This window comes from Miniopterus natalensis, chromosome 8, assembly GCF_054644295.1.
Source record: "Miniopterus natalensis isolate mMinNat1 chromosome 8, mMinNat1.hap1, whole genome shotgun sequence".
NCBI classification, from domain to species: domain Eukaryota; kingdom Metazoa; phylum Chordata; class Mammalia; order Chiroptera; family Miniopteridae; genus Miniopterus; species Miniopterus natalensis.
Genome location: NC_142088.1, coordinates 70,969,767 through 70,985,491, shown reverse-complemented (window position 1 = coordinate 70,985,491; position 15,725 = coordinate 70,969,767). Strand labels below are relative to the sequence as shown.

At 32.5% G+C, this 15,725-nt stretch overlaps 1 protein-coding gene across 1 annotated transcript in view; it reads right to left on the bottom strand.

Moving 5' to 3' along the window:
* Positions 1–3,697: 3,697 nt before the first annotated feature.
* The window catches only part of ACTR3 (actin related protein 3), a 49,860-nt gene continuing 37,832 nt past the window's right edge, over positions 3,698–15,725 (bottom strand). The window contains exons 7-12 of the mRNA XM_016199492.2: positions 15,210–15,353; positions 13,274–13,447; positions 9,914–10,006; positions 9,603–9,728; positions 6,454–6,537; positions 3,698–5,349 (exon numbers count right to left, since the gene is read on the bottom strand). Coding sequence (XP_016054978.1) covers positions 5,254–5,349; positions 6,454–6,537; positions 9,603–9,728; positions 9,914–10,006; positions 13,274–13,447; positions 15,210–15,353 — 717 coding nt within the window. The 3' untranslated portion in view covers positions 3,698–5,253. The remainder of the gene's footprint in view (positions 5,350–6,453; positions 6,538–9,602; positions 9,729–9,913; positions 10,007–13,273; positions 13,448–15,209; positions 15,354–15,725) is intronic.

Below are 15,725 nucleotides of genomic sequence, written 5' to 3'. Positions count from 1 at the left end.
TGGGCTCTCTCATAAACCTCCAATTTAAGATTAACAATCTGTACCATCGACTCATTCACTGAAAATGGAGATTTTAAGTCATCATCTCTAAATTGGTTCAAAATGGGATTTAGACAAGAGAAAATCAAAACTGTCAAATAAAACCCAGAGCTGGAAATCAGCACTGTTTCTGCTGCTGATGCTCAATGTTATAAAACACTTAAGGGCATTTCAATCAGCTTTGTACAAGGCTGATTTAGAGCACACCATCATTCACACTACGGGGATTTCAAAATGATCAGAGCTAATTAAGGAACTACTGAAGACCTACATCAGAAAATTTATGACCACTTAATAATCCCCCACTGTTTTATGTAGGCTGTCATGTAGATTTTTATGTAGATTATTTTTAAGGCAAAAACTGGTGGAATAGAAAAATGTAATAATCCAGTCTTATTTTCTGGATAAATATGGACATTTTTAAAGAAACAAAAGTTGTATGCTCAAGTAATTCCAAGTTTTAATTTCAAAATGCAAACTGATTTTATTCACTCATTCTCTAATCTATCAAACACATTCACTGAACCACTACTCTGTGCCAGGCAAAATGTAAGACACTAGAAATACCAAGTTAATAGGGTAAGAACTACTTTATTACTGTATGTAACATTTATCATTTTAAGAACTTCAGGTGCACACAAAGTAATTTTAAACTATAGCCACACCTTAACTTTCACCTTACCTAGCTGAGTTTCCCCCTTCTCACCTCAAAACCACCATCATCTTTATGAAGAGAAATTCTAAGCTTAGTAAGCTCTCTCAAACTTCTGGGCAAAATATTTCTCACTCCTGAGTGTGTCCTACTATTACACTCGCTGCTAAGCTCAGGACAGAATGTGTCACTCATCTTCATGACAGTGTTTGAACCACAGCACACAATTAAGAAATGCCTCTGGTCTTAAAGGCCCAAAACTTGATACTACTACATATGTAGTATAAACGAGTTGTAGTGTTTAAATGAAAGTGAAACTATTTTGGCTATCTTAGTTTCAATGTAATGTATAAATTGACCAAAAGGGATGGAACACTGGAAAACAGTAAAGAATAATCATTTGCTAAATCAAACTAACAAAAACAGTACTTTCTAGTTTTTAATTTTTTTCAGTTGTCATTTTTCCTAAATCATTCATTTCTATTTTTGTTCCCTTTTTTTCCTGCTCCTGTAACCACTGGAACAATGTTAATACAATTCTAAATTCAGATAGGTGTTACTTAATTTCATCTCCTGAGTTCCAAATGCATGAGTTAAACTGGGTTATGGAATAGAGATTACCAAAGACAAGCAGAAATTTTAATATTTGATAAGATTCTATCAAGACCAAGCAGGTTATAACAAAAGATCTGGTATGCTGAAAAACATATCATGCAAAAGGGATGAACATTACATAGTCCTGAGGAGTTATCAACAATGAGTAGCAGAAATCTTTTTTCAGAGGTCTAAAAATTTCCCAGACCCTCCAGCAGATCTAAATACTCTTGCTCAAGGTCAACTTAGACGTGGTTATGTAATTAATTAGGAAAAACAAGTACTACCCTGGCTGGCCAGGTGGCTCAGTTGGTTGCATGTCCTCCCGTACCATACACCAAAGGGTTGTGGGTTCAATTCCCAGTCAGGGCACACATCTAGGTTGCAGGTTCAATCCTCGATGGGGGTGCATCCGGGAGGCAACCAACTGATGTCTCTCTCAAAAAGACAAAAAATTAAAAAAAACAATAAACATATCCTCGTGAGGATTAAAAAACAAGTAGTTATTTTCAGGATTTGCTGTGCAAGTTACCGGTAACTTCTTGATAACAAGTCTGTCCTGAGCTAACCGTATAGAATAAGTGCTATTACACTGAAATATGTTCTAACACAGTATTCCAATCTGAGTGGGAGAATGTTTCACTTCTGAGTCTGCACACATTTTGGATTGTATTTTAGCCAACAGATTTAGTGCCCATTAATATTAGTTGAAATCTGGGTGCTAACAGCTGAAGACTGCAGAGGGCTGTCCAAGGTACTCATGCCTGGTGATTATAAACTACAATAGATCAGGGAGTAGGGGGTCATGGTAGTCAAAGCTGGACTATTAACAAAGAAAGAATACACCAGACTTTATTACTGACAGATTAGTCCAGTATTTAGAGGAATGACAACTCTCTTTACAATGGTACCAGTGAATTTTTACACTTCATTTCCTCAATGTTAACAAATATTCTGGTACCGTCTTTAGGGTACCTGAAAGTTTTTATTTATATAGATATATCTTCTAAGACTTCTCTGTAGAAACTAAGGAAAGAATAAAGAACACAACAGCCTATTATCACTATAATTCATATTACTTCTAAAAACATTTCTAGAAATAACTGCAACCAGTTATTTCGATCTTGAAGTAGCCTTGAAAACAAACCAAAAAATTGTGTTGGGCGACCTGACTAGATAGCTGCATTATCTCCTAAGAAAGGAAGATAGGCCAGAGGAGGGTGATTACCTGCAATATATGCCATTTACCAATGTTTAAGTTGTGAAAACTTGCTTATTAAAAAGAGTTGGCATCAAGTTAGATAACCATTGTCTGTTTTATTTCTGTCCATTAATATTTCCCATTGATCAAAGCCCTGATTTTTAAAAAGATGACAGCTGAGTTCTATTTTCAGAACTCATAAAAATTGCATTGTTAATCCAGATATCACCACTCCTTTATTAAGGTCCAGAAAGTTCAAAGAATTTGTCAAAGATTGTACAAATATGTTTCTCATGTTTTAAAAATAACAAAAAGACAAATCAAACTTGAAGGAGTTTTATCCCAATTTGTAGGATCAGAATAAAAATTTCAACCATGGACTGCTTAGTGTTTTTCCAATGTACCATGCTCACGCAGCTGACATCAAATCAGTGTGACAGATCTAAATTAACCTTGGCCAACCTCTACAATATACAACCAAAGGTGCTATAAATTGAAAAAATGATACACAATGACAGGAGAGATGTAAAGAAATAAAAGCACTGTTTTTATCATATGATAGCTCACTCCTATAAAAGCAGGTCAAAAGGTGTATCATATCAGGAGTCTTATTTTCCCAAGTAAGCATAAGCTTAAAAGAAAATATGTGACCTTCACATTTTCATATCAGTTAAGAACATATTTAAGTAAGCATGAGATTGTAATATGCAGCTCTGTAAACATGTCTTCTGAGCTTATTCATTTACTATTCAACCATCCCAGGCGCAAAAGACATTTATGACAATGCTAACAATATTTTACTGAGCCAGGAGCATGAAATCCTTAATGCTTATCAACTTAGATCTATGTAAAACGATATTTGCAACAGTATATATAGTAAGCTCCTATTTGTGTAAAATAAGGGAGCTATATTCATTTCAATATGCACAGAAAATTACGAAGACACACAGACATTCCTAACAGTGTAATGATGAGAAAATGAGAACAGTTTGGTGAAAGTCAAGGGGGGGGGGGGGTGGAGATGGGCAAGGGGGGCAGACACCTGCAATAATGTCAACATTAAAAAATTTTTGATAAGTAAAAAAATTACACAGACTAGGGTGGGAAAGAAACCTACTTTCACTATTTACTCTTTAGTACTATTTGAACTGTTTTTTAAATAATGCTTATGAAATATATTTCAAGTAAAAAAAGATCTTTAATACTGATACTACTAGAAATATTGTTTGTTCTTTACTCCACACTCAAACAATTAAGATTCATATAAATTTAGTCGTATAATTTTAAATATCCAGATTCATTCTAAATAAAAAATAATGTTTGCTCCCAATTCTATCTTTATATTAAAAACAACAAAAACACTTTGTTCTTTAACTTTTGGATAGAAACATTCTAATCACGTGTTATTCTGATGGGTGATGAAGTTGAAGTGTTCACTAGTATTACTGCTTAAGTTCTAAAACAAGCCTGTAAAATCTCCCAATTTTTGCCTTCTAAAAATAACTAGATAAAATTTGAAGTTCACAAGAAATTTTCTACTATACACATTATAGAGATTTCAATGGCTCCCACTATTCCAACAGAAACCATATAAAATACATAAGCACAGAGTAGAATGACACTGCTTCTAAAAAAAAAAAAAAAAAAAAAAAACCATTAGAAAAGGTAATTCAGTTTTAATTTATTTTCATCACGTCTTCTTCATGATCCAGATATTTTAAAATGCAAAGAAAATTAACTTTTCATGATATGTCAGGGACTGGCACTAAAAAAATTTTCAGACTTCAAATGAGTTATACAAATGGAGATCCAGTTATCAAAATGAAAGCACTCAACATATTAAAGTTCACAATTATTTGTTTAGAGCACATAAAAAAGTCAGCTTGCTAACCGTTGTGATTTTAAAGAACTATTGCAGAGATCTAAAGAAAATAGATTAGTCAACATAAAGATTAAAGAGCTTGAAACAAGTATTAAAAAGAAATTTGTGCCTTTATTAGAATGGTGTTAGGCTTTAAATATATGAATTTTGGTAATTCATTTTTTATAAGAAATGACACTACAGAACTGCAATACTGGTCCAACAGTCTTGTCTTTACTTTTCCCTTAAAGCGACAAACAGAATGCGAGTAATCAGAAAGCACTAGCAGGCATCAGTTAATCCAAGATACTAGCTTCTTAGTTCCCAAAGCACTTGCAAAGAAAACCATTGGGGCAGGCAGCACAGGGGATGGCAGCAATTTATAATAACTGGAATCCCATGAGCATGTGTGTACGTCAAGTCTCATGAGGCTATTTTTTGAATTTATCCTTTACTTGGTCACTTTTTTGTACTCAAATACTAGTTTTTCTTTGACTTTTTTCCTCAAAGTATAAAAAGTATGAAATATAAACAAGCTCTTGCATTGCACACTTAGAAGTGTACAATTCAAGCATTATAGAGCTATCTACATACCGATAAATCCCATCAAATCTTGGATAATTCAATAATATACAAAATATCAGGGCACAGAAAGAACTAAAACCCACTTCTTTTTGTTACACATAAGATTCAAATATTCAACCTAAAGAAAAACACTTAATCATTTTGGCTCTCCTCTACATTCGCATGTTGATATATTTATTAAAATATTCCTGTATAATTATGTTTGGTCTTATTATTTCAAGTCAGGTTTAAAACTTCAAAACCAGCCATCCAGACAAAACAAGTAATCAGAAAGATTATTTCTTTCCCACCTCCCTAACCCCAATAACTATGAAGTCAATTTTACGACATGACTCCAAACACTGGATTGTGACGACAAATGCTAGGTCCAATTTCTTCATAATCCTTTTTGGTGTGGCATACTTGGTAGAACTCAGGCTGAAAATAAAAATAAATATTTTCATAAAAATCTGCCACTTTTCAACATGCTATAAAATAGATTTATTAAACCTAAAATGTTTATTATTAGTCCATCTATAGTACTTGAACAAAGCTTAGAAATTCTGGCAACCATGACTTAAAATCCCTTCTAAATCTAACTCCGAACTGAAAAGGAGCATTTAACTCATGTCCACCCACCTCCTCCTCAACACATATGTGTCCTAGATTTTGAAATTTTGAGGAGTGGAAGGTTGATTCTCAAATGCCAAGACTATTCTACTGAGACTTTCCCAAACTATACATTGGATCAATAATCTAAAGCAACAGCATTTAACCTGAGGTACAGATAAAATACTTAGTGATGCTACAAAAACTTATACTCAACTTGCTTTCCTCACTCAAGGTCTGGTATAGACAGACTGCTCAACGCCCTCTGTTATCTCATTTCTCAAAGGACAAAACTACAAACTCAACTAAGCTAAATGGCACAACTGAAAATGACTCAAGTTAAGCAAGAAAACACTTTTATCTCTTATTTTTAAATGACTTTAAGTTCAAGGTTGTATAGTTTTCAATAATTCAGACAAAAGCACCTTCATTTTATCTAATACTCTTTGCACTATGAGATAAAGCACCAATACTTAATAGGTTAATGATGTTAAAATACCTTTTAAAGAGGTTTTAAGATGTTTTGGTTTGGGAAGAGGGCTCTTAGAATTCCCTTTACTTAATTTATTTAGACCACAGTACTTCCTATACAGTAAAGCATGACTCTTAATTCAACGCTTTTAAATATTTGCACAGAAAAAACACTGAGCTTCTGATAGCTGTATTACCACAGAATTAAAAGAATTTTCCCTACAGATAAATTTAAAAACTCTAAATGCTCACTCTAAAAAAAAAATGTCTAGCAAGCAAAGAAAAATATGAATATTAAGTCCAAATGACTTGCACTTTTAAAAAATACCATGTACATACGTATCCAATTTTAAAACTTTAAAATTTCTCATTCTTCTAAATTTTTTAAGTATTAAAGGATTCTTCTACCTAAAAATTAAAAAAAAAAAATCAAATTATAAAAGTAAGCTTCATCTCATTTACCGTGGAAGCCAGCATTGATCCTCCAAACCAAACTGCATATCGCTGCATGTGGTGTGTAATGACTTGTACATCAATAGGTTTTGGCTAAAAAAGACATAGTAAGATCAGTTCAATAGTAAATTAACAGTTTCTCTGTATCATTTGCCTTAAATTTAAATTTACATACATCAAATGTAATGTTTCACATACTCAAAAATAAAACTTTAATTTAAAAGATGTGTGAAAAATGATACAATGGAAAAATATTAAGCTCACTTTATTTTTTAAAAAACATAAGCACACTAAAGTTGGGGAAGGGACTAATCCAAGTAACTTGTGAACACAGCAGTATTATGATTATGCCCTCAGGCTTAAAATAAAAACAAACAAATACTGAACTCTAGTTAGTAGGCCTATTTCTCACAGTGGTATGAATCAACAATTCTGAAACTACTATAAACACATAGTCCAGGATTGAGTTAAATCATGAATATATTGTAGATAACCAAAGCCAGGTTTCTCAATGTCAGGGCATTACAAATATGGGAAGGTAAAAGGCTAGAGTGAACCTTCTGGTATTCTGGAACTGGCAGTATCAGTATGAATTCAGTTTTTAATTTACTTAGAGAACTAGATATAGATGTTCATGCACACACACACACAAACACACACCCCCACCCAGCTCTGACCACTAAGGAGGCTTAGAAGCAGTGATACCCAGTAGCAATGAATATACCTAGTGTCCAAAACTTGATTTCTTTAATAGCATTCTCCACTAAAATAAACAAGGGTGCCTTGGGGAGAAAAAGGGCCAATTCCTAGTTTGGAGAAGAGAATGTACAGCATGAGCCTGAATATCTTACTGTGACGGAAAGTAAAAAGTGCCTGAAGAATACTAGGACCACATTAAAAAAGCCTAACAGCTACCTGGAATGGCTCCCATTGGCCAAATCTGAGAAAACTTGAGCATCAAAAGTAATGATATTAATAGTATTAATAATGTTATTAAATCACAACAATATTAATGATATAGCCTATGGAATAATATGAAATATCAGGAGTTTAAACAGATACTACTAGATGAATGAATGAATGAGAAGGGAAAACTCTTCCATAAGTAAAATGAGACTAGAAAAGCATAAAAGGAATGATGGAATTTCCAAAATACCATTTGGCAACTACCACAGTGATAACTACTTTAAAAAAGAAATATGGATGTTAAAATTAGTGGTTAAAAGTTTTATGATAATCAGGATAGTTACACAGTCTGAAAATATTCCCCCATAAGATTCTCATTAAATGTAGAAGAAAAAAATAACCTTATAGTAGAAAAACCTGAAAGACACAACTTTAACCAAGAGATCTAAATTAACATATGGAGTGAGTCGTATCATGTGTCTATGGATAAATGCTAAAAGGATACACCATCACTTCTGTGGTAGTACTGCCAAAAGTGCATAATCTGGATATAATTACGAGGAAACATCAGACAACCCCAAAATGAGAACCACTATAAAACAAATGACCTATACTCTTTAAAAACATTATTGGTTAAAAAAGTCTAAATAACTGTTCCAGACTGAAGGGACATGATAAAACTAATTAATTCAAACATGTAATCTGGACTGGATAGTAGATCAGAAAAAATACGTATTTTCCTTTTGCTATAAAAAAACAATAATAAGAAATCTGCATCAGGTCTATAACTAGATAACATACTGTATTCAAGATGAATTTCCTGATTTTTTTAAATTGTAATGTCCTGTTTTTAGGAAATACACACTAAACTATTAAAATAGGCTGCTATATGTGCAACTCATTCCCAATAGTTCAGAAAAAAATAATTTTTGCATGTGTAGGTATGTGTGTATATTTGTGTATATATATTTATAGAAATAGAAAAATAAAGCAAATATAAAATGCTAACACTTGAAAAATCTAGCTGAATAATATATAGGAATTCCTGCTAGGTTTTGTAACTTTTCTGTAAGTATGAAATTATTTCCAAAAAAAAGTTTTCAAACTTAAGTCATAAAAAGATGTGGCATACTTTTTGGTAAAAAAAGCTATTTGACAGCCATTAAAAATTACAGATGGAAAAGGTATAAAGTCAGATTTAGATACAGATACATAGAGATGTTATGAAGATCTATAAAATGACTATAGAGTAAAATCAAGAGGAAAGAGGCAGAATCCTGTATCAAGTTTTCCCTGTATCACTAGATGTCAGTACAGTGCTGATTAGCAACACTCGGGGAGGGGGAGCCCTCCTTTCTTATTTAGAAATGTACCAGAAACTTAGAAATATGTTAAACAGTTTTACTTTATTAACATACGATACTCAAAAACAGCACTTCTTTTTTCACTTCATGTAGCTGTAATGAGTCACTACAAACTAAACCAGGGATTTTCAACCATGTCCCACAAGAATTTTTAAAACATGCAATAATTGACTATTTTATCAGGGGCACTGACCTCTTTTCCCTTAGATTATCAAATAAAAAATGACAACAATTAACACAATATCTGACTGGCATGAATGAATCAAAATTATATCTTTTTTTTGTGAGATCAGCAAAAAATGTATTTTTTGGTGTATTGCAGAATTTTAGTAATGTTTACATGTGATGAAAAAGGTTGAAAATCGCTGAATGGCTTAAACATACTTTTTAACTGAACTACAATGGATAGGTTTAAGATAATAAAAATTTAGGGGCTGAAAAGAGTCAGCTGTCACGCAATTCTCAAGAGGCAGCAAATTGTAGAGTGTTGTATTTTACTTTAAGTAATTCTGACTGACTATGGTAGCCTCAGATGAATCCCTCATTCTTGGTAATTTTCCATTTGAATAAAATGTGTTTTATGTAGCAAAATATTCTCTGAGTCGATGTTTTGTTTCAATATTCTACATTTAACAAGGATGAAACACAAACCTCTTTCAGAGCTACAAGAATATTTTCCAAAAATGTAAACAATATCCTAGAGGAGTCAAATGACCAAGAATATAGATGCGAATCTCTTAACATTAGTCACTTTTCATTAGAATATCTGACAGCTTCCTCTTATTTTCCTAAATAGAAGTAAAAGTTGGCAAACATTTCCCATCCCCATTACAAAAACCAAGGTACCCTCAACCTTCCCGCCAATAATAGAAAAAAAAAAAAACCAACCTTCAATCTACCACCACTCAACTCCTCACTTAATTTCAGTCTGGCATCTACAGTTCTTTTCAAATCTCTTTGCAAGCGACGTCCAAAGTCCCTGAACATGGTTGACCCTCCAGAGAGGACAATATTCTATATTAGTGGAGAAAAGTAAATAAGTAAGTATGACTTTTATTTTAAAAGAATAAAAATTTTAAAGATATAAGACCTATTATATCCTTTTAAAGAGAGGTGTTTTAAATGTATTATTCAACAATGGACAGAAAATAAAGAAGGTTTAAAAGTATGACCTTGAGTAACAATTTAGCTGTAAATACCTTGTAGAGAGGACGTCTAACATCAATAGGACAATTCTGAATTACTTCATCTACAACTTCTGAGATAGGTTGAGTAAAGTCTGGATTAGCAAACTGAAAAGTAAATAAAGTTGGATATATAATAGAGATTAGATCACTACTGACTTAAATATCACAATTAAAAATTAAGTTTTAAAAGCATTATTTTAACCTCATTCCATCTCCATAATGATTTAAACTGTCAAACAACTTTCTATCTCAAATCTACCTCACTAATTAGTCTGTTTACAAAAAAGAATCTGTAAAGTATGTTATAACACAAATTTACCTACTACCCCAAATAAACTCTACAACCTGAGAACCTGTCAACAGTTTAAGAGATTTAAACCTCAAAACCTGGACAGAAAATATTAACAATTTGACAGAAAATATGTTCGATAACACTCATTTTTAAATGACATTTAAAATGTTATCAACTTCTTAATATAGAACTTGTAAATTCTCTGCACTGATCTTTGATAATCATACTCTTCAGTATTTACCTAAAACAGTAATACACACACACACACACACACACACACACACACACACACACGAGATTAACCTTCCCATAATACTTTCCCTAGCTTTCCGACAGTTTATTATGTGCTATACCATGAGCAAGTAAAAGGCTGGGATAGGGCCATTCATTCCTGTGCTGTTTCTCTGCACCCTTCTCAAGAATATACAAAAATGAAAAATTTATAAAACCTTTAAATATTCACATAACCTGAATCCACCCACAGAAATTCCGATTTAGAAAGAAATTAAGTCTGATTTGAATATATCTTTTAAAAAAGCTCTGGGACTATATTGCTGTAGAACCCCAGGTGACAAGTAGAATAATATGAAGTAAAGCAACAAGCAATGAACATTAGGAAATAAATGAAGGAAAAAGAATTAACAGTAACAAACTAACAATAAATTGCTGAAGGCTATTCAATACTTTAATACTAGAAGGCTCAACCCAGGGTCCCTATTAAGAATATTTTTTAGGCCTTTTCTTTCACTTTCAGCAAAATGATCAGTCCTGCCTCTAACAGCTCCCTGATCAGGTCTTCATATTCTGCAGTGGCTATCAAGGGAAGAACATTCTTTCTCTTCTCGAAAAATTTATGGAGAATACACGCAACAAAACAGCAATCCAAATAGCTCTGTCAAAAAATTTCAATTTCCTTCAAAAGAAAAAAAGCAAAGTACCAACCCATTCATCCTAAAAATAGTTCTTGTATTTGTGATGAAGTTAGCAGTTCAAAAATAAATATCCTTACTCTTTCATACATTTTATCTTCAACTGTTCAAGTTCAGATGCCTATGCCTATACTTTCATCTAATCAAAACAAAAAACAGTGAATCCTTCAAATAACAGAGGAATTACAGAACAAATATCTAAAACACAGAAGAATCTTAAAATTCACTTGGGAAGTGACACAGTTCATATGAGTCAAAAAACAGGTCTATTTTCAAAAAACATGGTGAACTAAACACACATATCTAATCTTGTTCTTGCTCTTTACTAAAAGCACCACTAAAGAGAATTTTTTAAAAGGCATAATCCCAGGATGTCCACACTGTTAATACCCAAACTTTCACCTCTTGCTGAGGCAACAAGCTGCCTGTCACACCATTCCACTGAAATTGCTCCCCTGGAATCACCAGTAATCTGGATGCTAAGAACCCATGAGTGCTTCTCAAGTTTCCTCTATTACCATACTGTATCAACTGGCACTATTGTTTAACCTCACTTCTTCAAATACTCACTTCTCTTAATGTTAGCACCACAATAATCCCTTGGCCTGGCCTCTCCCCTTCTGCATTCTTCAGAATTCTTTGCAGGTTCCTCTTACTCTGCCTTGTCCATAAAGTGCTGGTGTTGACTATGGGGTCGCATCCTTCCCACTCCACATCCTCTCGCAGACCAATCTCTTCCTTTGTTCCACATGTGGTAATGACTTCACATCTATCCTCACTCGAAAACACACTACAGTTCAAAATCCTTAGAATCCAAGTGTTCATTTTGGAACCTTTTAAAGATGCATACTAAAGTCATCTCATGTTTCCACCTCACCTATTCTTCCCCTTCACTGTTCCTAATGTGAGTGGATGGCACACCATCTAGTTGCTCACGTTACAAATGTGGGAATCATCACAGAGTTTTCATATTCTTACTCCTCTCACACCTAAGCAATCAGTAAGTCATGCTGATTCTATTCGTTCTTCTCTCACCTCCTTTCTCATTCTCACTGACCTACTGACATTATTTAAATTTCATCTGAAAAAATGCAATAAAAACACCTGTTGCCAACACAATTCACACCTCTATTCCAATCTATCCAACCCAGTACAGCCAGAATGACCTTCCTAATATCACACATAAATCTGTGTCATTTCCATGCAGAAGTTTTCTACAAGACTACAGTAACTCCTTTGCACAGTGTATTAGTTCCTCATGAACACCCATCTGGTTCTATCTCCTACCACTCCCTCCCTTGATACTTTTATTATCTAGCTCTCTCATATCCCAGGAACCTCCAGCCCAGCTTATTTCCTCTTCCAAAAATATATTCCCCTAGCATACCTGCCTAACAAACACCCACTCACCCTTTAAGTCTCAGTTCAACTGTTATCTCCTCTAAAAAAGTTTCTCTGGTTCTCCCAGGCAAACTTAGACACTCTTTGCTTCTATTCCCTCACCTGATTGCATGCATCCACTAAAGCAACTATGCCTGGTTAGATACTCCTCTCTCTTATTCTTCAAGCTTGGTAAGAGCAAGACAAATTAATTTCTGAATATTCAATACTTAAACTGAAAGCATGACAATTATATTCACTTACTATCTGATGAATGAATAAACAAGAGTAGGCATTTAACTTTAGTAATTCTATTAACAGTCATATTTTTTATAAGTTATAAGAACTTTTCATTATTAAAAGCATATGGTTTTCATTAATTTAATACAGCCTGTATGTTACTAACATTTCGTAGCGACAGAAGACTATTCTGCTAATAATTAAATATTTTATGACAATTAGTTGGCAGTTCTTTTACAATGGTCACTTTACATATTTTATTTAAATGCTCATAAATTTTAAGGGCTCCTCCTCTTTCTATAACCCCTCATAAGCCACAAATATTAAAGGTTTCATTTTTCTAAATATATGAAAAATAGTAACTGTTTAGCCTGTTTTAACAAGGCCTTTTTTTCCTGGAAAATATAACTCACTATTGGCATCTTAATATACAAAAGAAAGTTTCTGAGATTAACTCTCCCTGAATAATCTTATAGTTGACTGATAGTTTCTGCTGTATATTTTAAAACAATTCCATCTGAAAAAAATTACCTCTGGATGAAAGAAGATTTCAGGTCCCAAAAATCTCTCATAACCAACATCAATGGAAAATTCTTTCTTTGAGATAGCATTGATTCCAGTATACTGTTTAATCCATTTCGACCCATCTGTGTCATACTTGTTAAATTCTTTTACTAAATCTGGGCAGACATAACTATAGCGCTCCTAGAAAAACAAAGAAGTAATTTATTTTTTTTGTTTTAGAAAAAGTTAAAAAAAAAAAAAAGGCATTTTTTCAGTAAACTAGAAACAAAAATATCTTCAGAAAATTAAATTAGGAAATTAAGCTGAAGAAAATTTTATGTAGGATATTAATGTACGTGTAGTACAAATAAACAGGTCATCTCCTACACATAATTCCTGGCTTCATATATGCATAGACTATGATTTGACAAATGAAAAAGTCAAGTTCTACTATTTTAATGTTATTTCATGAAAATGTTCATTAATGTCATCCAACATTTTATCCTGTTTCAGTAATTCATAGAGTCTATATTCTAGAGAGGAGAAAACATAAAATACATATGGAACTAAAGAACAATTAATAATTGATAAATCCACACAAATTAATGTAGATCCTTAGCAGGAACAAAACTGATTATGGTATAGGCAAAAGAAAAAAGGCTGAGAATATAAACTATTCTTTTTCACTATATCACCTGCAAAGCTGAATTGTTGCATAATTGGTTATATGTCCCAAGTAAAAATTATCATCTAAAATGCAATTTAAAAATGTTATGGGTTATAACATTCTATTTGCAATTTATGGATTCCTGACTGCCAACCTCATTATTTCTTTTTAAACAAAAATACACATTTCATGTACTTTTACACATCAAGAATTCTACCCAAGATAGATACAAACATCATTATTGATAATCAAAGGGCATAAAGGGAAAGAATATTAGAAAACAAAAGATGATACGGTTGTTATATCAGTTCTTCCTCCAAACCTTGGAAGTAGGAATTAAATAGAAATGATCCTTAAAAGACATTCAGACTGAGCATCAGTATTCTCTAGAATAGATTTAAATTCTTGGTGTTTTAATTTTTTTAAACTTCACAGATTCCCGAAAGCTGTTAAAATAGTAGTGTTCATATTAATATTTTACATATTTAATAATGATGTCACCAACTTAAAGTGACTTTTGGCAGCCATTTAGTAATTCCTTTACTACCGTAGTAAATTCATTTTCATTCCTTTAAAGAATGAGAAAAACCCTATAACCATACAAAGACAAGCAAATTAATGAAGTTATTTTTTCAGGGTAGTTTCCTTTTACATACTCAAAACATATATGATATAGGCCCACTGAAATTTTTAAGGTATGAAGACAAATGATAAATGTAAAAAGCAATGCTAAGTATTTTGATAGTGTGTATGAAATATTGATATAATAAAGATTATATAGCACACAAATTATCAGAATACCTTACACAGCCTTCACATTTTTCTATTTACCATAGCACTTGAGCTAACTATGCTATAGCCAAATCAATCAAATCAAAAAATTTTTGTAATACAAAACTATCAGAATTAAAATAAGGAATTCAGTGAAGAAATTAAGATGTGAGAGCTCTGTGAAGTGAGAAAATGTATTTTACAATAGGAAATCATGAAAATATGTTAGTCAACTGGTATAAATGTTCTTCTGTTAGTCGGCTCAAATGCTGAAATGTGAAGAAAACAGGCAAAGGGCTGATAATCTGCATAAAACTTCCTTACAAGAAATACAGAGAAAACATATAATTAATATATATATAAAATTAAGGGTAATAATTTGTAACTGGCTAACAAGTTTTTTTAAAGTACTGTTCTTAAGAAGATTTCATGTTTTTTTAAAGTACTATTCTTAAGAATTTTTCATGTTAGTATTATAAATTTTATTTTAATTTCTAACTGAAGTACACTCTCATCACTCTTTACCTTTACTGCCTTAGCAGTTTCCAAGGATTGCTCTGGAGGGATTCCTACTTCTCGGTCTCTCAGCAATTGCTGAATAAAATATGTTATATCTCGTCCTGCGATGGGAATGTGCTTAATACAGCTACCAATCACATACCCTTCAGCCTAGACAGGGGAAAGAAGAGCATCAAATTTACTGTCAATGTTTTCAAAATTAATATAACCCAAATAATTAAAGACCAATACCTCAGGATACTATATATGCATCTTAAGTATTACTTTATCTCAGGATAATTCTTCTAGTCTTTATTGCTCAACTGTATTCCTCATAGTTACTTATCATAGAATTGATAATGCTGTACAAGGAACAAGAATGGGCAGCAACTTAAGACATACTCTCCCACTCTTGGTTATGTAAGATTATGTAACCAAGACTGAAATGAGTCATTAACATACAAATAATGATTTTTCAGAAGTAGTAAATGTTTTAGATAACAGACATCAGATGAAATGATTTTTAAATCTTCTTTAATTTCA